Source organism: Ranitomeya variabilis, chromosome 2 (assembly GCF_051348905.1).
Source record: "Ranitomeya variabilis isolate aRanVar5 chromosome 2, aRanVar5.hap1, whole genome shotgun sequence".
In the NCBI taxonomy this organism is placed as follows: domain Eukaryota; kingdom Metazoa; phylum Chordata; class Amphibia; order Anura; family Dendrobatidae; genus Ranitomeya; species Ranitomeya variabilis.
Genome location: NC_135233.1, coordinates 613749324 through 613774439, shown reverse-complemented (window position 1 = coordinate 613774439; position 25116 = coordinate 613749324). Strand labels below are relative to the sequence as shown.

General features: G+C 50.0%; 1 protein-coding gene across 1 annotated transcript in view; it reads right to left on the bottom strand.

Annotated features, from left to right (window-relative positions):
* Positions 1-25116, bottom strand: part of ZNF507 (zinc finger protein 507) — a 33859-nt gene that overhangs the window by 6352 nt on the left and 2391 nt on the right. The window contains exons 2-5 of the mRNA XM_077288739.1: positions 13854-15790; positions 13346-13472; positions 1374-1488; positions 181-315 (exon numbers count right to left, since the gene is read on the bottom strand). Coding sequence (XP_077144854.1) covers positions 181-315; positions 1374-1488; positions 13346-13472; positions 13854-15790 — 2314 coding nt within the window. The remainder of the gene's footprint in view (positions 1-180; positions 316-1373; positions 1489-13345; positions 13473-13853; positions 15791-25116) is intronic.

Here is a 25116-nt window from a genome sequence, read left to right as displayed (position 1 = left end):
GCCATCGTGTGTGTATGGACGGGGTGATCGGGCCGATGGCCACATGAAGGCATACACGACCATCTTTTGGATAAGTAGGAGTATTCTAACTAGACTTTTTTTTTTATTGCTTAAAGCATTAAGAGAAGATTAATTTATTATTATTGGATAAAAGATGAAAAGAATATTTCCGGAACCTACCGACTGCTCTGAGACATCGCCTCATTGATTGCCTTATTCACTTGCTCGTAATTGTAGTTCTGGTCGCTGGCGTGCTTCCACATATGGGATTTTAAAGATGGAGGGTGACTGCAGACGTAGCCACAGAGTGAGCACCTGAAGGGAGAGGGAAGAAAAAAAAAAAGCAATGTAAGGGTAATGGTCACTGCTTTTTTTTTTCTGCAGCACAAAAAGATCTTCTTGGCAGGAAAGAAGCTGTGTCAAAAATGCAGGTTTAGGTGCATTTTTGTTGAATTTTTGGTTGCGTATTTGTCCATGCTAATGTCCTTGAATTTTCAGCAGCAAAAACGCAGCAAATAATGATACCTGCGTTTTTGCAACACCCATTCAAATCAATGGGTGAAAAACGCTGAAAACGCAGCAAAAATGCTGAAAGAAGTGACATTGCTCTATGTCCAAAAAACGCAGCAAAGCCCAAAATACTGATCACACAAAAAACAATGTGTGTGCATAAAATTTCTGAAATCTCATAGGTTTTGCTGGTACTGTAAAAAGCAGCTGAAAATTAGAATAAAAAAAGCAGCAAAAAAAAAAAAAAAAAAAAAAACAAGCAGCAAAAACGCCCTGTGTGAACTTACCCTAAAGGATAAAATATAAAATCTCTACTTGCTTCATATGAATTCAGCCTGGAGCATTTGGTATGAATGGGGCGGCCGACGTTACCTTGGACCCCGCTTGGCTTCTGTTCCGTTGGTGTTGGGTCATTCATAGGACGCGGTAGCATGATACACTACACGTTTGTGTCCAACAAAACAGACGGACAATGCCGGAAAGACTCACAAATCGACCGGGAGTGTGAACAGAGCCTCATAGGATTTTGGAGGCTGCAGGAAGACGCATGCAATTCTCTTGTTTTTTTATTTTGGGTTGCTGTTCCTGCGATTCCTTTCATTAACACGTTTACAGCATTATGTTGGGATTTTATCCTTCTTTCAAAGTCGACGACTACATAACTACGTAAAGTAATAGTCAAGTCGTTCTAGAATAAAACATGGAAATGATGGCAGGAATGGGCGACAGGGGAAAAACTCCAGCTTAGCCGTGTGATAACTCATCACCTTCTGTGTCATTGGGGTCTCCCAGAGAGACGAGGGCAATTCGTCACAGTGGAAAAAGCCGCAAATTGCGCGTCGCGGCCACGTAAATCCACCTACCTGTACGGTTTATCGGAGCTGTGAATTTTCCTGTGGTTTCGCACGCCGACGTACGTAGAGCTGGTGTAGCTGCACACGTCACATCGATACAACTTGGAGATACTTGATTTGGAATCTTAGATAAAAAATAATAAAAAAAAGAAAGTCATAAAAATAAAATAACACAATGATAATTCGAAAGCAAGCCCGCGTTCTCACAGTGGAAAGTTTAGGTGGAAAACAATTATTACAAAGAAATAATACTTCCCCGGACGGCTTTTATGAGGGAGATAAACAAGTCGGTAGTTTGCGGCGATGCTAATGGAAAAGGTTTATTACACCAGAAACATCTAGGAATGTTTTAATGTATCTGGAAACAGAGGACGCAAAAATGCGCAAGTGAAATATGGCGGCCTGTTCTTATATTAGTTGTAGGAGCGGCGCAGATAGAAAAGGAGCTGCTGTGTGGAACGTATTATTGATTATTGTGACCGGCATTGCACGCCGGTCACACTGTAGGGTCGCACTTTACACAGCAGACAATATGCATGCTCCACTTAGTTGCACGTGCATGTGTTTTTTTTTTTTTAATCAAGACTGCAGAGCAAGCAGCTGCCTCTCTACCCAGCTGCTTAAGTCCCAAGGAAATCAAAGCATCTGGCTTTGCATCCATTCAAGAAAAGTAAATAGCGTGCCTGTCTGTAATAAATATATATATATATATATATATATATATATATATATATATATATATATATATATATATATATATATATATATATATATATACATACATACATACATACATACACACATATACACACATACATACATATACATACACACACGCAGTGTATATTATTTTTTGGGGCCTCAAATACATGGATTTAAGAAAAAGGAAATGCTATTATACATATACTTTTTTTTTTAGATGCATGTATTCGAGCCAAAAATTTTTTTGCAATTGTCATTACAAAGTTTTCAACGTTTGCCTTCTACAGCTTCTGTGTTGCGCTGACTAATGCTGCTGGCTGCAGAATGAGCTAACTGAAATTCCATCAGTGAACTCTGTCTTTTTTTTTTTTTGTTGTTACTGTAGAGGTTGTAATTCCTATCTGTTTTTTTGCTCCTTTCAACAGATTTACGAACATAGATACACATCGAACTTGAATGTGCCGGACAACAAAAAACTGGATTTTTGGTTGCTTAACGTAAAATCTGTTTCTTGGAGCCTCCATTGGGGGACACAGGAAACCATGGGGTGTATGCTGCTGCCACTAGGAGGCTGACACTACGCAAATAAAAAAGTTAGCTCCTCCTCTGCAGTGTACACCCCACCGACTGGCATACTCTTCAGTTAGTGAGAAAGCAGTAGGAGATAAATAACAAGGTTGAAAACCATAACCACAAACTTGAGAACTGTAAACGTGAGAACAGTCAAACGTGAGAACAGTCATAGAACATAAAACAACAGAAACATTGGGAGGGAGCTGTGTCCCCCAATGGAGGCTCCAAGAAACAGATTTCACGGTAAGCAACCAAAAATCCTGTTTTCTTTATCGCCTCTCATTGGGGGACACAGGAAACCATGGGACGTCCCAAAGCAGTTCCAAGGGCGGGAAAAACAGACTTCCATCAGGTCAGAGGACTCACCACTGCCGCCTGCAAGATCCTTCTGCCTAGGCTGGCGTCCGCCGAAGCGTAGGTATGGACCTTGTAAAATTTGGCGAACGTGTGGATGGAAGACCAGGTTGCCGCTTTGCAAAGCTGCAGGGCGGAAGCCCTGTGGTGCACCGCCCAGGAGGCGCCGACTGCCCGGGTAGAGTGAGCCTTGATTCCAGGAGGAGGCACTCTGTTCTTGACCCGGTAAGCCTCCAGAATAGCCGTTCTGATCCAGCGAGCAATAGTCGCCTTAGAAGCCGGCTGGCCTCTGCGTGAGCCATCAGGAATGACGAAAAGAGAATCCGTCTTCCGGAAAGTGGACGTTCTATCCAGATAGATCTTCACTGCCCTCACAAGGTCCAGCTTGTTCAACGATCGCTCCAGAGGATGAGTCGGAGCTGGACAAAAAGGAGATTTGTGTACTCACCGTAAAATCTCTTTCTCTTAGCCTCTAATTGGGGGACACAGGACCATGGGTGTTATGCTGCTGTCCACTAGGAGGCGACACTATGCATAATCTGAAAAAGATTAACTGTGGCTCCTCCTGTGCAGTATACACCCCTGGACGGCATCAGCCTTCTCCAGTTTTGTGCAAAAGCAGTAGGAGGAACGTAACATGAATAACATAATTATGCCTGTAAGAAGGCAACTATGTAACATGAATAACATAATTATGCCTGTAAGAAGGCAACTATGTACGAGCTCAAGAAAACAATATGAGAACTCAACAGTTACAACGGCCCGGAAAGGGCAACAGGGTGGGAGCTGTGTCCCCCAATTAGAGGCTAAGAGAAAGAGATTTTACGGTGAGTACACAAAAATCTCCTTTACTCTGTCACCTCACTGGGGGACACAGGACCATGGGACGTCCTAAAGCAGTCCCTGGGTGGGAAGCAATGGACGAATATTGTGCAGACAGGCCCCTATACTTAGGGCACCGCCGCCTGCAGGACACATCTACCCAGGCTCGCGTCTGCTGAGGACTGGGTATGAACCCTGTAGTGTTTAGTAAACGTGTGTAAGCTAGTCCAAGTGGCCGCCTTACACACTTGTTGTGCCGAAGCCTGGTGCCGAATGGCCCAGGAGGCCCCTACGGCCCGTGTAGACTGTGCCGTAATTCCGTCTGGAAGAGGAGAATTCTTAAGGCGGTAGGCCTCTTGTATGGTGGATTTGATCCACCTGGCAAGGGTAGCTTTGGAAGCTGGCAGACCCTTGTGGCCGCCTTCCGGAAGGAGGAAAAGAGAATCAGACCTCCGGAAGGACGCAGTCCTAGACACGTATATACGCAATGCCCTGACAAGGTCAAGCATATGCAGAGCCTTCTCCACTCTATGAACCGGAACAAGGGATGGTAGTGAAATTTCCTCATTGAGGTGGAAGTCGGATACAACCTTCGGAAGGAAGGATGTGGCCGTACGAAGAACTACCTTGTCCTGGTGAAAAGCCAGGAAGGGCCGTCTGCAGGAGAGTGCTGTCAGTTCAGACACCCTGCGTAGCGAGGTGATTGCCCACAGGAAAACCACCTTCTGGGAAAGAAGGCGGAGCGGGACCTCCTTAAGGGGTTCGAAGGGTGGTTCCTGCAATGCTGTCAGGACCAGGTTGAGGTCCCACGTTTCTAGTGGTCGTCTGTAGGGGGGAACCAATCGGGAAACCCCCTGAAGGAAAGTCCTTACTTGCGGCTTGGTAGCAATGCGCCTTTGAAAAAGCACTGAGAGGGCTGACACCTGGCTCTTAAGCGAGCCCAATGACAGCCTGGCCTCCAGACCCGATTGGAGAAAACCAAGTACTTTGGGTAGGGAATAAGGGAGTGGGATCTGGCCACGATGATTCGCACCAGGTAAAGAAAGCTTTCCAGGTACGGTAATAAATCTTGGCAGAGGCTGGTTTCCGTGCTCTGATCATGGTTCCAATGACGTCCGTCGAGAGCCCTGCCTGGGTTAGAACCCAGGTCTCAAGGGCCACGCCGTCAAATTGAGAGCCCCTGAGTTCTGGTGGTAGAACGGGCCTTGTGATAGAAGATCGTGGGGGTCAGGGGGCGTCTGCTGTGAGTTGTACGATGTCGGCGTACCATGTGCGTCTGGGCCAGTCCGGTGCAATTAGGATGGTTGGAACTCCCACTTGTTTGATCTTCCTCACCACTCTGGATATCAGGGGGAGAGGTGGAAAAATATACAGAAGCTGGAACTGGGTCCAGTCCTGAACCAGAGCGTCCGCTCCGAGCGACCGCGGATCGTGTGTTCTGGCCATGAAGTTGGAGACCTTGGCATTCTCAGGTTGTGAGAGCTTTTTAAGGATCGCCTTAAACTCAGGGTGGTTAGAGAAAACCTTAGGCGGCTTCAGAGGTCCTTCAAAGGAAATCTTATGTTCTGGGGCCTCTGGTGGCGGATCAGAAATGTCCAGCACCCGCTGGATGGATGAAATTATGTCCTCAACTAGCGCTGTATTGCTAGGAGGGATTGGGATCAGGGACCCCTCCGTTTCTCCGTCTGAGTCAGAGTCGCAGATGCCTTCCGAATTCTGTGTATCACTGAGGCGTCCCCTGCTGAGTGGGCTGGGGAGGAGGCCTTCTCTGGTCGGGGATTGCGGAGATCTGCATTGTCTGTCCCTGGAATGGGACGGTATAGATGACCTGGAGCTACGGTGTCTCTCCCTAGAGGGGGATGACCGTGTGCTATGGGATGACGCAGATGGACTTGATCTATGGGTCCGCTTGCGTCCTGACCTAGACGTAGATGTGCCAGGGTCATCTTGTTCCTGAGTCAAGCTCTCCCTTTGCTGGGTAACGGCCATAGCCGGGGCATGACCCTGAAGCAAGGTTAGGTTATATATAGACTGCGTCATAGATTGCGATATCTGAGTAGCCCATTCCGGCGTGGCATTAGACACCGAGGCATTGGCAGGGGCTTCTTGGGGCTCAGACACATTAGTTTGTATACAGTTCTGACAATGCGGGTACGTGCTACTACTGGGGAGAGCGGTCCCGCAGGCTGTGCAGAATGCATAATAGCAGTTCTGCCTGGTATTCTTGGACCTTGAGCCCGGCATAGTGCACAGAGTGCAGAAGTGCTGCCAGCAGAGGACCTTACAGGGGTAGATAAACCTATAGGGGAGCCTTATATGTAATATGGATTCACAGCTGAGTAAAAAACCCAGCTGTGATCTTACCCCACCAGTGTGCCCCTAGGTCCAGCGCCGAAGATCCACAGTCCTGTGCCCCCCGGAGATTGGCTGCCTGGTCCTGCAGACCGGGAGATGCAGGGTTAATCTGCAGCCGAAAATGGCTGCTGAGACAGAGAGGAAAGGAGGAGAAGGGGGCGGAGAGCTGGAAAAAGGCGGCAAGGCTGTGTAAAAACGCGCCCTTTGTGTCTCGATCCACCCCCTTTATGACACTGTAGAGTGTCATTTGTCATCCGGGGGGTGGGCCGGGGGGGCGGAGAGGAGGCGGCAGCTTCAGCTAGGCCGAAGCCGGGGCCTAAATTAGATGCCTGAGGCCCAGAAGGGCTCCAGGCCGGCGTGAAAGTCCGGGAGGGGGTCGGATCTGAACCGGACCCCTCCGGATTTAAAGGCAGGATGGCGGTGGGGCTATAAGCGGAAGGGGGAGCCCGGTAGGGGTCTTCCTGAGGCAGTATAGAGCTGGTGCTGCCGCAGAGACAGGGGCGCAGGGAGCCCTGTGTCTGTATGTGCCATGCCTGCCTGCACTCCCCCCAGCCGCAACAGGAGCCCGCAGCTGGGCTGGGGTCCCTGGATGCAGGCGCAGTGTGCTGGCCCATTGCTGGGAGCTGTAGAATGCTGCCTGTACAGGCCCTACCTGAGGTGTCTCAACCTAATTCCCCCAGAGGGGGATAGGGAGGGTGCTGTTGTCACCTTCAGGGGCCTTTATCCTCGCCTCGACCTCAACCCAGAAACCAAAAGGAATTGGGGAAGGAGGGGGGGGGGGGAGGGGGGGTCTCGACTTCGAACCAGCACCCGAGGGACTGGGGAAGGAGCAACATGGGGAATAGCCATCTCTACTTCAACTGGGCACCCCATAATAGGGGGCCGAGGAAGGAGCCATGCCGGGAGTCTCACAGGAGACCCTCTTTTCTTCATCTGTAATCCCGTCGGAAAAAACGGAGTAAAAAATCTTTTAGGTGTGCCTCCTATGCGACACTAAGCAAAAACTGGAGAAGGCTGATGCCGTCCAGGGGTGTATACTGCACAGGAGGAGCCACAGTTAATCTTTTTCAGATTATGCATTGTGTCGCCTCCTAGTGGACAGCAGCATAACACCCATGGTCCTGTGTCCCCCAATGAGGCGACAGAGTAAAGAAGGTAGAACGATGTCCTCGTTGAGGTGGAAGGTGGAAACCACCATAGGAAGAAAAGAAGGCGGAGGCCTGAGGACCACTTTGTCCTGGTGGATGACCAAGAACGGAGGACGGCAAGACAGGGCCGCCAGCTCGGAAACGCGGCGGATAGAAGTGATGGCCACAAGAAAAGCCACCTTCCAAGATAGAGTTCTATCAGGGGAACCTCCCTGAGAGGCTCAAAGGGGGAAACCCTCAGAAAGTCCAGTACCAGGTTTAAAATCCCATGAATCCACAGGGACCCTGTACAGAGGGACAGCGTGGGCTACTCCTTGAAGGAAGGTCTTAACCTGTGGTCGAGAAGCTAAAGTCTTCTGAAAAAGGATGGAAAGCGCAGAAACCTGGCCCTTTAGGGAACTAAGAGCAAGGCCTGAATCCAGTCCTACCTGAAGGAAAGCCAAGATGGAAGGCAGGGAAAAGGACATAGATGAAACGCGGTTGGACTCGCACCAACGGAAGTAAGCCTTCCAGGTAAGATAGTAGATCCTGGAAGACGAAGGCTTCCGAGCCTGAATCATGGTGTGAATCACCCGGGCCGAAAGGCCGGATGCTCTTAGAACTGCGGTCTCAACAGCCATGCCGTTAAACTGAGCGACCGAGAATTCAGGTGGCAGATCGGGCCCCGAGACAGCAGATCGGGTTTGTCTGGAAGGCGCCAGGGAGCGTCCGCGAGAAGATTGACGAGCTCCGCGAACCAAGCTCTCCTGGGCCAATCCGGGGCGATTAGAATGACCAGCACCCCTTCCGCTTTGATCTTCTTCAACAGCTTGGGAAGTAATGGAAGGGGTGGGAACAGGTAGGGCAGCACGAACTGTGACCAAGGAATGGCCAGAGCGTCGACGCCCACTGCAAGAGGATCGCGAGACCTGGAGACGAACTGTGGAACCTTCCTGTTCGAGACGCCGTGAGGTCCACGTCCGGAGTCCCCCATCGAAGACAAATCTGATGGAAGACCTCCGGATGTAAGGACCATTCCCCTGCCGCGAGACCCTCGCGGCTGAGGAAGTCGGCGGCCCAATTGTCCACGCCGGAGTTATGCACCGCGGATATCACCGGAACCGTTGCCTCTGCCCAGAGGATCTTGGATACCTCGGCCAAGGAGCTCCGAGTCCCCCCCTGATGGTTGACATATGCCACCGCCGTGGCATTGTCCATCTGGATTCGGATAGGAAGGCCCCTGAGAATCCTTTCCCAGTGACGAAGGGACAGAAAAATGGCCCGGATCTCGAGGACATTGATCGGCAAGGTTGACTCTTGCGCCAACCAGCGGCCCTGTACAGTCAGGTGGCGAAACACTGCACCCCAGCCGAGCAGGCTGGCATCCGTCGTCACCACTTGCCAGTGAACTGGAAGGAAGGACCTGCCCTGGGAGACAAGAGGTGACGTGAGCCACCAGTTGAGAGACCATTTGACTTGGGGAGAGAGTCGGATCGGGCGGTCCAGGGAGAAGACAGACCTGTTCCACTGAGACAGGATGGCTGCTGAAGAGGTCGGGAGTGAAATTGGGCGAAGGGAATCGCTTCCAATGTTGCTACCATCCTCCCTAAAACCGTCATGGCCGATCGGAAGGAGGGAGAACGAGGGCCCTGGAGCACGCGTATGTCCCGAGGAAGAATGGATCTCTTGTCTTCGGGGAGAAAGACCTTGGTCCGACGGGTGTCGAAGAGAATGTCGTTGAGGTATGGAAACAGAATCAGGCCTCTGACCCTCAAGATGGCCACCAGCGCCGCCATGATCTTCGTGAAAACTCTCGGGGTGGTGCAAGACCGAACGGCAGGGCGACGAACTGAAAATGTTCCTGAAGCACTGCAAAACGCAGGTATCAGTGACCTGGAAATATCGGAACATGGAGGTAGGCGTCCTGAATATCTATGGAACACAGAAATTCGTGAGCCTCCATGGAAGCAATTACCGAACGAAGGGATTCCATCCTGAAGTGCTTCAGAAGGACTCTCCTGTTCAGCAATTTGAGATCCAGAATGGGACGCACTCTGCCGTCTTTTTTTCGGTACCACAAAAGGGTTTGAGTAGAAACCTGTGAACCGTTCTTTTTCTGGGACGGGAACGATTACCCCGGCTTTGAGGAGAGACACGATGGCTGCGAAGAAACCCGGAACTAGAGCGGGGTCTCTTGGAGGTCGGGATTCGAAGAAACGATCCCGGGGTCGAGAAAGGAACTCTATCTTGTATCCCGAGGATACAACTTCCCTGACCCAAGCGTCCTCTACCGAGGAGATCCAGACATCCCTGAAGAGGAGACGGCCGCCCAGCCTGGGAGGTGGGCTGGCTACTAGCCGAGAGTCATGCCGAGGAGGATCTTCCAGTCCTGGACCTGGAGGATCTACCCTGGGAGTAGCGAGGACGCCAGGAGGGAGTGGGCCTAAAGGATACTGTCTTCTTCTCTTGACGTGCCTGTGGCCTCTGTCGCTGCTTGGAGAAGGAAATAGATGCCACGAAGCGCCGAAAAGACCGAAATTGATGTCTAGGAGGAGGGCGCCGAGGCTTGGCCTGAGGAAGAAGGGAACTCGTGCCCCCTGTAGCGTCCTTAATGATTTGGTCCAGCTGAGAACCAAAGAGACGAGACCCTGGAAAAGGCAGGCTGGTAAGGGACTTTTTGGAAGACAAGTCCGCCTGCCAAGCCTTAAGCCAAACGGTCCGGCGGATTGCAACCGCGTTGCTGGACGCCAGAGCCGCACAAGACGCGGCGTCCAGGGAGGCGGAGACCAGATATTCACCTGCGTGAGAAATCTGGTTGGCAAGATCCGCTAGCTGTCCGGATGGAACCCCGTCCGGAATGCCCTGGCTGAGCTGTTTGGCCCATTTGGATATGGATTTTGAAACCCAAGTGGAAGCAAAGGCCGGGCAAAGACTAGCTGAGGCCGCTTCAAAGGCTGATTTCGCGAAAGATTCTATAACTATCGTTAGAATCCTTCAGAGATGCTCCGCCGGACAGTGGGAGGACTGTGTTGGTGGACAGTCTGGAAACTGGCGGGTCCACCGAAGGGGAGGCAGTCCAATTAGCGGTGAGCTCCGGAGAGAAGGGATATAAGACGCCAAGTCGCTTTCCTCTCTGAAAGCGTCTGGTCGGGTTCTCTCTTTCTCTGGACATAATCTCCTGGAATTCCGGGTGAGGAGCGAAAAACTTGGAAGGTGGTTTAGCCCGTCTAAACGAAACCGCCTGATCTGCGGGTTCCGTAGAGGACTCCTTGATGCCACAGGTTAGATTTATCGCTCCAATGAGATTCTGAACCATATCCCTCATGGTAGCGATTTGGTTCGAATCCAGCTCCGAAACATCCTCCGAAGGCGCATCGGAGAATGCCTCGCATGACTCAGGGGAGGAGGATCGGGAGGACGCCGACCGCAGAGGAGGACCGAGTGGCGAGATGGAGCGAGAAGAGGACTCAGACCGTCGTTCCTGTCTGGACCTTTTGCGGCTAACCATGGAGGGTTCGGACGGAGCTTCCTGCGACCCGCTGGCTACGGCGGGGGTCTGCAGGGGTAACCGATCCAGCACGGACACCAAAGTTTGAGACACCGGAGTTAGGTCGGCCACCGATTGAGACAGAGAGGAAGCCCAGCCTGGGATGGGGGTATCACTCTCGGGCGGGTCGGCCGGAGGATCCTGGGCGGTGGGAACAATTGGTAGATGAGGAAGAATTAGGAGGACGAGAGCGGCCCCCTTTAGAGTTAGACATGTTGGAGAGGTCCCTGAAGAAAATGCCAGTGGATTAGGGGACAGAGGGGCAGAGGGGGGTGTCAGTCTGCAGGGCAGAGCTACTTACGGCAGACGAGAAAACAGGATACTGCCGCCCTGGATGTCCCGCTTGCGTGGATCTCCGGAGAAAAGAAGGGTGGAGCTCCTGACCTGCGACCTCTGGTGCTGCAATCCGCGCAGATTGCTGTGAAGAAAGCGCTCTGCGGAGCTCTTTGACAAAAAGTGCGGGGCACGTGTGGAAAAACTCCTGTGTGCATGTTTGCCTGGGGCTGCAGAACTAATCGCCCTGTGCGGCGTGGAGGAAGGGGCGGAGTCAGCCAGGATGACGCCGGTGGGCGGAGAGTGCAGGGCACAGTTTGTCGTGCGGGAGAAAGCCCGCCCGAAGAAAACAGAAGTGGAGGAGCGCGGTACCGGAAGTAGGCCCCGGCAGAAGCCGGGACCTAAATTAGAGGCCGGCGCCGCCGGAGAAGAAAGCCGCGGCGCCGGAGAAGAAAGCCGCGGCGCCGGAGCAGAACGCCGCAGGGACTAAGCAGCGCGGCAGCCTGCCAAGGCTGCCGCGCAGGAACAGAAGCGCAATGTGGCCGCCGAACAGTGCGGCCACAGGGGGAAGCGGCGCGGCAGACTGTCAGACTGTCGCGCTGAAACTGGGAACATTGTGGCCGCCGAGCAGAGCGGCAGCAGAGAGAGCACTGCGGCCGAAGAAGAGACAGAACCAGCGTCCCTAGCCTGCCATCACCGCAGCTCAGAAGGGAGCGCGGCTGCCTGACCGGCCGCACATTGAGGTAGATAAGGGTCTAATGAAAGACCCGTGTCCACCTTCTACTGACACTAAGCTAAACTGTAGAGTATAATGCCAGTCGGTGGGGTGTACACTGCAGAGGAGGAGCTAACTTTTATTTGCATAGTGTCAGCCTCCTAGTGGCAGCAGCATACACCCCATGGTTTCCTGTGTCCCCCAATGAGAGGCGATAAAGAAAGAGCCTGTAAACGATACTAAATTTTAATGTAACGCAATTGCAAAAATTTTTTAACCCCAAATATATATATATATTTTTTTAATACTTAAATGCATTTAATTGTCTCCAAAAGTAGAAAACCCTTATATTACCATTCAAGCTTTAGCCTATACTTCTCTAGAAGGCCATTTTTCAATAATGTGTTAAAGGGAACCTGTCACCCCCAAAATGGCTGGTGAGGTAAGCTCACCGGCATCAGGGGCTTATCTACAGCATTCTGTAATGCTGTAGATAAGCCCCCGATGTTACCTGAAAGAGGAGAAAAAGACGTTAGATTATGCTCACCCAGGGGCGGTCCCCGCTGCGGTCCAGTCCGATGGGTGTCTCCGGTCCGCTCCGGCCCCTCCTATCTTCATTCCATGACGTCCTCTTCGGGTCTTTACGCCGCGGCTCTGGCGCAGGCGTAGTTTGTCTGCCCTGTTCAGGGCAGAGCAAAGTACTGCAGTGCGCAGGCGTCGGGCCTCTCTGACCTTTCCGGCGCCTGCGCACTGCAGTACTTTGCTCTGCCCTCAACAGGGCAGACAAAGTACGCCTGCGCCAGAGCCGCGGCGTAAAGACCCGAAGAGGACGTCATGGAATGAAGATGGGAGGCGCCGGAGCGGACCGGAGACACCCATCCGACCTGACCGCACCGGGACCGCCCCTGGGTGAGTATAATCTAACGTCTTTTTCTCCTCTTTCAGGTAACATCGGGGGCTTATCTACAGCATTACAGAATGCTGTAGATAAGCCCCTGATGCCGGTGAGCTTACCTCACCAGCCATTTTGGGGGTGACAGGTTCCCTTTAAGAGAGCATTACCCGCTTCCTAATGATGCCTTTATTAGAGACCACGGCGTCAACATCACTCATCCCTGCACTTCGCCGGTACCACACCCATTATAAGGGTAAATCTCCTTGACGGGGTTCCCTTTAATGACCCACCGGAGACATTAATACTAGTGATGAGCGAATATACTCGTTGCTCGGGTTTTCCAGAGCACGCTCGGGTGGTCTCCGAGTATTTGTAACTGCTCGGAGATTTAGTTTCCGTTGCCGCAGCTGGATGATTTACAGCTGATAGACAGCTTGAATATATGTGGGGATTCCCTAGCAACCAGGCAACCCCAACATGTACTCAGGCTGGCTAGCAGCCATAAATCATGCAGCTGCGTCAACAAAAACTAAATCTCCGAGCAGTCACAAATACTCGGAGACCACCCGAGCAACGAGTACACTCGCTCATCACTAATTAGTACAGAAAAACGCTTACCTTCTTCTTTATCTTCAGGAGATGACTTTTCTTCCACCTCTTCAGTGAAGACATGTGTCTCCTCGCTTGTTGTAGACGCTGTGTCCCGAGCGCCGCGATGTCCCCGTTCATGAGTCCTTAGCTGGCTCTGCAAAAAATCATGGAGGATCAGGTAAAGTTGGAAACGCACAGACAAGTGGCCCCATTATTCCCGTCCCTATAACAGGAGCAGTTTTCCTGCACTTTTCTATGCAGAAACACAATGCAAATTAAAAGACTTTAGAGATTTTTTTTGCGTTTTTGATCTCAATGTGGTAAGAAAGCTGACACAGCGTGTGTTAATGTTTTAGCAAACATGGTGCCAGGAAGTCTGAATGTCTGCATGCTCACCCAGCAGCGGCTACAATGACTGACCGTGTCAGCTGCAATAGTGCTGGAACTGTCAATCAAAGCCAAGACACTTGTAGGGGGGTCTATAAAAGCCGTTCTTTTCCAATAAACATCAGTGAAAAAAACAATTTCCTCCTACCTTGTAATAGAAGGATTCGCTGCAGTGTTTGCAATCGTACTTAATGGTTTTGCAGTGGTTGATCATGTGGTTCTCCAGGTCGCTGCTGTTTTCTGCGATGTGCTCACAGATGGGGCACTGGTAAGGCTGTCTCTGGCGATGGACACGCAAGTGCTGCTTTATGTAGCCTTTGTTATCGCTGGTGTAATGACACAGGCGACATCGGTAGGGCCGATCGGAATCGGGTATAAATTCTACCAGGTTGGTGCCGGAGCCGAGGTCGTTGTTGCATTCGCTCTGCGCGTTGTCCTGCAGCTCTTTCAGGATGTCGTCGTCGGTGGCGTTCTGATCCGTCCTCTCTCTCAGCTTCTCTATCACTTTAAGTAAAGACATGCTGATGCCGCCCATTTTCGTGGGAGCTTCTGACAGTTCAATTTTCTCTTTTTCCTCCTTTTGAACATTAGGCTCTTTTTCGGGACCTTTTGAAGACCCCACCGTGGAGCAAGAGACGAAGGTGACATCGTCATCTTCTTGACCAGTGTCTGGATCGATGGTACTGGAATTACGGATGAGCCGGACACTGGTTTTGGGACATTCGGCCACTCGGATAGGCATGGTAACCAACGCTTCTGCCGCCAAAGAGTGAAGTCTTAAGCACTCGGAGTTTGTCCTCCTGCGTACGGGAGGAGAATTCTCATCAGACCCTTCAAATCCTATGATAATCTCTTCACTCTCCACTACATTTTTATCGGCATGGTACACTTCCATAGCACCTGCCAGCTGCGACTCGTGAGGGGACACCTTCTTCTTCTTCACATCCACTTCCGTACTGATCAGAAAGGGTTTCTGCGGACAGGACTCTTCGGCTCCGGGCAAACGCTCCACGATTACATTCATGTGGCCCTTTGTACTTTGGCTACAGCTGATAATTTTCTGTGCGGAGGACAGAAGACTCTCTCGGATGAGGCTATCCTGCACTTTTTCGGGTAAGGTGTCGTCGACGACGACTACTTCCGTCGTTGGGGTTGGGTCACTAGTTTGGCTTAAAACCTCAGTCCTTTTGAGTTGTACATCCATGGGCGCCAAGCTATGCTCCTGCACGGCGGCGTCGCATCCAGATACCTGCACCTGCTGATTGACGTAAAGATTTTCCGAGAGCACCGATTCGCTTCCCTGCGGTGTGTGAGCAACGGTGGAATCTGGTAATCCAGCGGACTCGTTCTCTTCTTCAAAAATCGGGTACGAGAAGTCGACCTCCCCCGCGTGTTTCCAGGCATGCGTTTTTAACATTCGCTGTTGACCGCAGGTATATCTGCAGATGAGGCACCGGTACAGACCGTACGCTTCGTAGGCGTACCATTTCTTTCTCGCCGGCTCGGCACCGTCTGCACGCGGGGAGCCCTGCTTCTCCTCTTGGGGTTGGTTTTTACTTTGCGAAGGAGCGGTGACGTCGTTTTCACAGTGCGTCTTAATGTGCGTTTCGAGCTCGGCATGGGTTTTAAAAGTCAAGTGGCACTCGGAGCACATTAGGATGATTTCGTTATGCTGTCCGTGATTTTTCACATGGATCGTGAGGATCTCAAATGAAGGGGAGATAAATTTGCAAAGACTGCACTGGTAGAACATCACCTTTTTATTGTTCGGTGCGGGACTATTGGTGGCCTGGGTGTGCGGATTTTCCTCCTTGATCTTTTTGGGGCTGGGGTTTTCCAGTTTCGGCTCCTTTGATGGAGTAACGTCAACCACGTCATCTGGGTACGAGCGCTTATTTCCTTCTGAACTGTTGCTCAATCCTTGGCTTTTCACCATTGCTGTCAGTTTCTGGATCACATTAATCAAGGGCTCATTGCTTTTCTGCTTCACCGCTGACATTTGCATCAGAGTGACTTTCGCATCAGGAAGCAGCAGAGGTCTACCTTCTTTATTTCCACCACCGCTTTCCTTCTCTTCCATCACATCTGCAAACACAAAAGGAAGTCGTTTAGTTTTGTGTAGGCCCCGAATGGCCAATTAGGAATAATAAATAGCCATTGTATAAATTAGGTTTTTATGTTACATTTTTAAAACATTTTGGAATGTTTTTCCTCTGTATCACAATCTACTGTATATAGAGGTGTTATCAGTCACTGTACAGGAGGAGGAGGAGGTGAGCTGTGACATCACCTATTGTGAATGGTGGATCCTGTGTTATCTACTGTATATAGAGGGGTTATCAGTCATTGTAAGGAGGAGGAGGTGAGCTGTGACATCACCTATTGTGAATGGTGGATCCTGTGTTATCTACTGTATATCGCAGTGTTATCGGTCATTGTACAGGGAGGAGGTGAGCTGTGACATCACCTATTGTGAGTGGTGGATTATGTGTTATCTACTGTATATAGAGGAGTTTCAGTCCTTAGGATCCTTCCTTTGAAGCTAAGGAACCTGCTAAAAAGTCTACAAAAAAAAAAAAAGTCCCAGTGGCCAATGTGAAATTTCACCTACCAGTAAATTAATGCACTAAGTTACTCACCACCTAAATTATTGAGCAAACCACACTGGAAACAAGAGGGGGGGAAAAAAAAAGGAGTATTGTCAGCTAAGGTCATGGATAATCTGTCAGTAAAATCTTTCAAGCACGTGGTAAAGGAATTTGGCTGTGGGCCATCACATCACATGGCAATGAAAGGCATAGTAAACTTATAAAGGGCGACAACTTTTCATATGTGACCCTCACCTGCACAGCAATGTCTGAAGGGCAGGAGAACAAACACTCCAGGACTGGAGCGCAACGTGATAAGGGATCAGACAAGACATGGAGGAATTTACCACATATACCTCGATGTATGTCAGTGTATGGACATGCTGCAGCACAGGTCCACATTAAAAATTAATACTGCAAGGTGTACATTTACAGCGGGACCCCTGTGTGTGGCCTACGCCATATAAAATTAGGCGGCAGATGCACATGGATGGATCTGACCCCCAGGGCCGCTCTCAGCTCATAGATGGGGGGTCCCATTATTGTTGGGATACAGACATCGATCACCGTGGATGTATTATATTGTGGGTGGATTTTGTGGACCCGTGATCTCGGCTTGACATCGCTATAATAATCCATCATGGTAACTCTGGCCAGTAGATTGCTTTTACATGGCACAGGTGAAAACTACATCTCCAGCGATACTATGCAGCAGAAAGCAGAGAAAGAGGGCGAGGAAATACTTATTTCATGTGCATTCAACTAATATCCAATGTGTATGGAAAAAAAAAATGTGAATCCTGAATAGTGCTGCAGGGGAAAAAAAAATGAAAGAAATAACTTGCTTATGGGAAGGCCTCGGATTACACTTAGCCTTGAATGACCCCGTGCACCAAAGATGTGTATTCGGCGACTATGACAGGAGGTCAGGATTTGCACAGGACAATAAAGCAAGGTTTTCTTGAAGGATGTAAAAGTGATCTTAATAAAAAGGAAGTGCACACTAAGAAAAAAGAAAGGAGAAAGTGAGCCGGGATGAGATCACTTCCCTCTTCCCTCGCTGTAATATCACCACAGCAGTAACCACGGACAATACTGTGGTATGTGAGGGCTCCGGGGAGGGGGCGCAGGTCAGGGCGCTGCCGCTGCTTATCTCCTACTCTGGAATGCTAATTCCTTAAAAGGCTGCGCCGCTGTTCCCTGGTGACGACAACGCTGCCGCTGCCCTCTGGAGACACCGCCGCTTTCAGGTGACGCCACCGCTGTGGCCATTGTAACCTGCGCTCCTGCGACAACCACAATATTGAGCGACGGCAAAACGTTTCCTCTGCAAACAACCTAGAGCTCTCCGGCTGCTGCCAAACTACTACTCCCATCTCTCACACACACTTTTTTTCCTCCCGTGTTTGTAAATGATTAAGGAAAAAAAGAAAAAAAAGAAACATGTTTGGCTTTGGAGCATTTTTTCCAGTGACCTCACTGGAATTTTCTAAAGTCGTTTCATTTGTTTTTGTTTTTTAAGTCCTAGTGAGAACCCTATGGATAAAAACTCCAAAAATTCCGCCACGCCCCAAAGTAACACCTAAGGCTATCACACAAAATCAGTGCGTGTTAGATTTTACTATAGCTTCTGAAGTTTGTTGTTTTTTTTCTTTTCTTTAAAGCGTTGTGTTTGAATCCAGCCTTAAAGGGGTTGCGCACTACTAGCTATACCCTAATATTTGGGTCTGGGGACCCCTTGCACACCTAGGCAGCTTTATTGGCGATTTCGGGCTTTTACATTTTGATGGCCTATACTTAATGGGTTAACCTGACTACATTCCATTCTGCATTAGTAGGTGAGCGGGACTGGTGACATCACATCTACAGATGTGATGTCATCGATGTGGAGGCGAGTGGAAACGCATTACTCTTTTAAACTGCCCCAGTTGGTACAGCGGGAGCCACCGGTGCTACAGCGGGAGCCACCGGTGCTACAGCGGGAGCCACCGGTGCTACAGCGGGAGCCACCGGTGCTACAGCGGGAGCCACCGGTGCTACAGCGGGAGCCACCGGTGCTACATTCAGGTTCTGTCCATTTTTTACATGACGGCTGTACCCTCTTACTGGTTTTGAAAGTCACGTCCCATTCATGTATCTATCCCCGCAAAAGATCAGTCATTGCCAGAGGCTCTCACGTAAATAAAACGTGGACCCCAATAATGGAAAAAGTGGTAAGAGAAGTAGCCTCAAATCCCCCCACCCCCAAAAAATATCAATTTTGTATGGAGCCAGGTCATCCATCGGATTAAATCATATACCAGCTGATGTCATCAAGGGCGTCTAACAGTTAATATGTCGTGATCTACAAGGCCACAAATATGCATTTTAACTAGTAGCTCAAAGGCAAGAAAAGATCTACTTACCTGCCCCTAATACAATCAGGTGACCTACTAAAAATTCCAGGAGACTTCAGCTGTTTACTCTCCGGGCCCCGGAGCTGAACTCCCGAGGAGACGGTTTCTGAAGCCATGTTTGTGGATTTCACATCCAGTGTCATTTGTGAGAATAAGGCCTTGTTACTGTTTTTAAGGCACATTATATCTGCTTGGCTATTAACATATAATTTTTTTTGCAGGGATAAAGGTACCGTCACATTAAGCGACGCTGCAGCGATATCGACAACGATGCCGATCGCTGCGTCGCTGTTTGGTCGCTGGTGAGCTGTCACACAGACAGTTCTCCAGCGACCAACGATGCCGGTCCTCAGGTAACCAGGGTAAACATCGGGTTACTAAGCACAGGGCTGCGTTTAGTAACCCGATGTTTACCCTGGTTACCATTGTAAATGTAAAAAAACAGTACATACTCACCTTCTGATGTCCGTCAGGTCCCTGGCCGTCTGCTTCCCGCACTGACTGTGAGCGCCGGCCGGCCGTAAAGTAAAAGCAGAGCACAGCGGTGACGTGATGTGCTTTACGGCCGGCGCGCACAGTCAGTGTGGGAAGCAGACGGCCAGGGACCTGACGGACATCAGAAGGTGAGTATGTACAGTTTTTTTTTTACATTTACAAGGCTAACCTGGGAAAATATTGGGTTACTAAGCGCGGCCCTGCGCTTAGTAACCCGATATTTACCCTGGTTACCATTGTAAAACATTGCTGACATCGTTGCTTTTGCTGTCAAACACGACGATACACGCCGATCTGACGACCAAATAAAGTTCTGGACTTTCAGCAACGACCAGCGATATCACAGCAAGATCCAGATCGCTGCTGCGTGTCAAACACAACGGTATCGCTATCCAGGACGCTGCAACGTCACGGATCGCTATCGTTATCGTTGCAAAGTCGTTTAGTGTGAAGGTACCTTTAGGATAAACTACGGATAGCAGGGGGTCTGACTATTTTCAGGCAATAAAATCCATAAGAAGTCTCGGGATCTCCTCTCTTAGATATGGGGGTCAAGAAGCCAGGAGTGCGGGTACAACACAGTCACGTGAGTAGCATCATTACAGAACATGACAAGTCTCCAAGTCTAAGCAGCTGCTAAAAAGCATCTACACTTTGTTTCCGAAGAAATCGCAGGAACTAAAAAAGCAGGAGTGGGAGGAAGGAGGCTATTTTCAGCCCTCGCAAGCTCTTGGCGTGCTTACATGGCTGCAGATTCCATGCATTCTGCCGCAGCCGGGATATCAAATATCAGGTTAGAGCGACAGCTCTGCTTTGGCTCAATAGAACAAAAAGGGGAAAATTCTCATTAAAAAATCTGCACAATGCAAGTCACGGGAACATTTCTGCCATGGATTATGCTGTAAAACCTAAATGTGTTATCAGATTTTACCTTCGTAATTGCAAATGGTGACGAACCAGCACACACCAAGCGCGCGGCAGATTTACAAGCAGATTTTTCCCATCAAGTGCAGATTCCAGTTTTGGAAATCTTATAGATCCCTCTAGTGGTGATTGCAGACAGGATCTTATGTATCTGTATACAGGGAGCTCCCCCTAGTGGTGGTTGCAGACAGGATCTCATCATGTATCTTTGTAGACAGGGAGCTACCCCTAGTGGTGGCTGCAGACAGGATCTTATGTGCCTCTGTATACAGGGAGCTCCCCCTAGTGGTGACTGCAGTCAGGATGTTATCATGTATCTCTGTATACACGGAGTTCCCCTAGTGGTGGCTGCAGACAGAATCTTATGTATCTCTGTATACAGGGAGCTCCCCTAGTGGTGGCTGCAGACAGGATCTTATCTTGTATCTCTGTATGCAGGGAGCTCCCCCTAGTGGTGGCTGCAGATATAATCTTATCATGTATCTGTGTACAGGGAGCTCCCCTAGTGGTGGCTGCAGACAGAATCTTATAATGTATCTCTGTATACAGGGAGCTCTCCCTAGTGATGGCTGCAGACAGGATCTTATCATGTATCTCTGTATACAGGGAGCTCCCCCTAGTGGTGGCTGCAGACAGGATTTTATCATGTATTTCTGTATACAGGGAGCTCCCCCTAGTGGTGGCTGCAGACAGGATCTTATGTATCTCTGTATGCAGGGATCTGCCCCTAGTGGTGAATGCAGCCAACACTACTTAAAGGAGTATTCCAATATCCAAGATCCCATCCCAATATGTAGTAGGTGTAATATTATTGTTATTATTATTAATAATATTAGCAAATATCTCCAATTAGACATGTAGTATAGTTTTTTGATTTGCTATGTCTCTTTCCTCATGTGTGCGGGTATTGCACGACCTTAGGTATCCAAGGTTAAGACCACTAGCAACTAGTCATCAATTTATCAGTGGACGTAGCCATGGATACCTTAGGTCCTGCAATGTCCTGCACATGGGGTAAGTGACGACTTGTCAGAAAAAGTACACTAACATTTCTATTTGGAGGTATTTGCTAATATTATTATTACACCTACTACATATTGGGATAGGATCTTGTAGATGGGAATACCCATTCAACCTTTAGTTGTGGGCCTTTGCATGGGATTTGGAGTTCTCTGTATAAAGAAATTGAGCCTACTTTTCTTATTTTGGACTAGAATTTGCTAACAAAGCCTTTAGCTCAGTTGGGTACAGTCAACTTTTTTCTATGGAAGAACCTGTCACCACTTTTCTGTCCTACCAGCTAAAAATATTTTATTCAGTGTCAGCTATACATTCCCTAAATACTTATGTAACCCCTGACTCCCCATGTATCACCCATAAAAACTCTTTATGTTTCTCCCACGACATATGCTAATTGGGTCCGTCTGGTCAAATGGTTTCTTGCGTGTGCGTACTTCTGCTTTTCCTGCACTTGGGGCAAAGCATACTGCGAACGCCAGGCACGATATCTCACAGCGACCTGCGCCATCCACGTCAAGGACTGCGTGCAGCAGCCGTGGACAGGGGTGGAGGGAGTGAACTGAAGCCACGCCCATCGGACCGGACGGACCTCATTAGCATACATCGCAGGAGAAATATAAAAGGGTTTTATGGGTGATACATGGGGAGTCAGGGTTAAATAAGTTTTTATCGAATGCTTAGCTGAAACTGACTAAAATGATATTTTCAGTTGGTAGAAAAGAAATGAGGTGACAGGTTCCCTTTAAGGGGATATTTTGATTAATGAATAATACACACTGTTTTTTTCAGGATCTCTGCTTGCTGTCACTGAAACGAAAACTATCCCTAGCCATGTCCAACTGTGCATGGTTCATCCCCGTGTATTGGAGCTCGGTTTCTCGATGTGAAAGTGGCAGGGGTCTATGTACATGAACAACATTCTCCAGATACTTAACATCTGCTCACGGCAGTACCTCAGCCCCAGCTGACATCTGAGCCCCGTGGGTGGGTCCCAATGTGTTCAGGATGTGGTTTGTGAGAGATGCATAAAGCTAAAGAACAATGGCCGCCGGGGGACACTAATGTAAGGAGCCGGGCAAGTTCTCATGCTGTCACTGAATGGCGACAGCCATTGTTCTCACCTAAGTAACCCAACACTGTTATATTGTATCAGTCTAAACAATCCCCTGAACACATCAGCAATGTTTACTCCTGCAGCTGCTACAATGTGTCAGTGCAGATACTGGTTCTGTATTAGGCTACTTTCACACTAGCGTCGTGCAGTGCACGTCGCTATGCGTCGTTTTGTAGAAAAAACGCATCCTGCAAAAGTGCTTGCAGGATGCGTTTTTTTCTCCATTGACTTGCATTAGCGACGCAGTGCGATGCATTGCCACACGTCGCAACCGTCATGCGACGGTTGCGTCGGACCGTCGCCACCAAAAAACGTTGCTTGTAACGTTTTTTGGTGCGTCGTTCCCGTCTTTTCCCACCGCGCATGCGCGGCCGTAACTCCGCCCCCCGCCTCTCACAATGGGGAAGCGGAAAAACAGCATCCGCTGCCCCCGTTGTGTGGCGCATTCACTGCTAGCGTCGGTACGTCGCAATTCGTCATGTGTCGTCCGACGCTAGTGTGAAAGTAGCCTAAGGGGTGGAAGTGCAATACCCAGCTACGGCCACTATACAGCGGACGGAGCTGTTGAGCTCCGCAACTTAGCACTTCCGCCTGCCAAGGACATCTGATCAACAGGGGGGAGTCTCACCACCGTCACCGATCAGATATTGATGACTTTTTATACCAGCGTTAGGTCATCAATGGAAAACCCCTTTAAAGGGCATCTGTCAGCCCAAACCAAGCGCACAGCCTTGTGAGGGATATCACTACTATAAAACAAACAAAAAAAAAAAAAAAAAAATCACCCTTTTAGTGATCTAATCGCTGCCTCTGCTCTCCAAAAAGTGAAGATTCATCAAACACTTAAACTGAGCTTAGTGCACCCTGGGTGTGACCAGGGGGGGTCTCAGTGCTTCACTCCACCCACTTGCTTACATGACCCTGCCTACCTCACCGATGACGGACAGCTCTGGTTTGCCAAGGGAGAGCACCGGGGAAAAGTGTCTCACATGACTAAACCATATGGCCACTCCCCGGGTGAAACTCAGTGCAATACCGCCGTCAGCATCCAGTTCATGCCACCTTTGTGGCGGGCACCATGAATCCCATGTCAGGTTCCAGATCAGCCGTAACTCTGGTGCATTCACCTTAGTGAACCTCCCCGAAGTGCGCCACATGCAGATTGTCACCTGATTTCTTGGTGTGGACATCACCGCAGATTTTATGCCTAAAAATCCCTCCTATACTGAGTAAATGGTGATTGATGAAGCCACAGCTCTTAAGTTTTACTGGATTTTCAAGCAGAATTTTGGGGCATAATCCACACAAAAAGATGAGATGTGCGACTGTAACAAACCCTCAGCTGTAAGTAGTATTTGGATACTCACCCAATGGTTGATTTCACTGTGGAATTATTCTGGGATGAATAAACAAAATGCTCAGTGGTATTTTTCCAGTAAAATAAGAACACCATAATGGAAACCAGTTAGTGTTCTCGTGGTGCATGCAGCATTTGTTGGGTACACGATCTGCCCGTGCATGACTCAAGTTTTTACTTTCCTATAGCTGCAGGTGTGACCAAGCCACATATCCGAAGCGTGAGGACCTGACCCTCGGAAGCATACATTTTTATTTTGCTGTGCATTCGCATCGGCGCCCGTGGGTGGACTGTGCTGTGCATTCGCAGCGGCTCCCGTGGGTGGACTGTGCTACGCATTCGCAGCGGCGCCCGTGGGTGGACTGTGCTACGCATTCGCAGCGGCGCCCGTGGGTGGACTGTGCTACGCATTCGCAGCGGCGCCCGTGGGTGGACTGTGCTACGCATTCGCAGCGGCGCCCGTGGGTGGACTGTGCTACGCATTCGCAGCGGCGCCCGTGGGTGGACTGTGCTACGCATTCGCAGCGGCGCCCGTGGGTGGACTGTGCTACGCATTCGCAGCGGCGCCCGTGGGTGGACTGTGCTACGCATTCGCAGAGCCGAACAGGTGTGGATTTGCTGCGGATTCGCAGAGCCGAACAGGTGTGGATTTGCTGCGGATTCGCAGAGCCGAACAGGTGTGGATTTGCTGCGGATTCGCAGAGCCGAACAGGTGTGGATTTGCTGCGGATTCGCAGAGCCGAACAGGTGTGGATTTGCTGCGGATTCGCAGAGCCGAACAGGTGTGGATTTGCTGCGGATTCGCAGAGCCGAACAGGTGTGGATTTGCTGCGGATTCGCAGAGCCGAACAGGTGTGGATTTGCTGCGGATTCGCAGAGCCGAACAGGTGTGGATTTGCTGCGGATTCGCAGAGCCGAACAGGTGTGGATTTGCTGCGGATTCGCAGAGCCGAACAGGTGTGGATTTGCTGCGGATTCGCAGAGCCGAACAGGTGTGGATTTGCTGCGGATTCGCAGAGCCGAACAGGTGTGGATTTGCTGCGGATTCGCAGAGCCGAACAGGTGTGGATTTGCTGCGGATTCGCAGAGCCGAACAGGTGTGGATTTGCTGCGGATTCGCAGAGCCGAACAGGTGTGGATTTGCTGCGGATTCGCAGAGCCGAACAGGTGTGGATTTGCTGCGGATTCGCAGAGCCGAACAGGTGTGGATTTGCTGCGTGTTCGCAGAGCCGAACAGGTGTGGATTTGCTGCGTGTTCGCAGAGCCGAACAGGTGTGGATTTGCTGCGTGTTCGCAGAGCCGAACAGGTGTGGATTTGCTGCGTGTTCGCAGAGCCGAACAGGTGTGGATTTGCTGCGTGTTCGCAGAGCGCCCGTTGCTCTGGGGTGGATTCCCTACAGTTTCCCCCTGCTTCCTACCCTGGTCTGCAGGATGGTTTCCTATGTCTGTGAGACACTGGTTGTCTTGGTAATATTCGGCCTGACTCCTGGATCCAGGGACCTCCACTAACCGGCTCA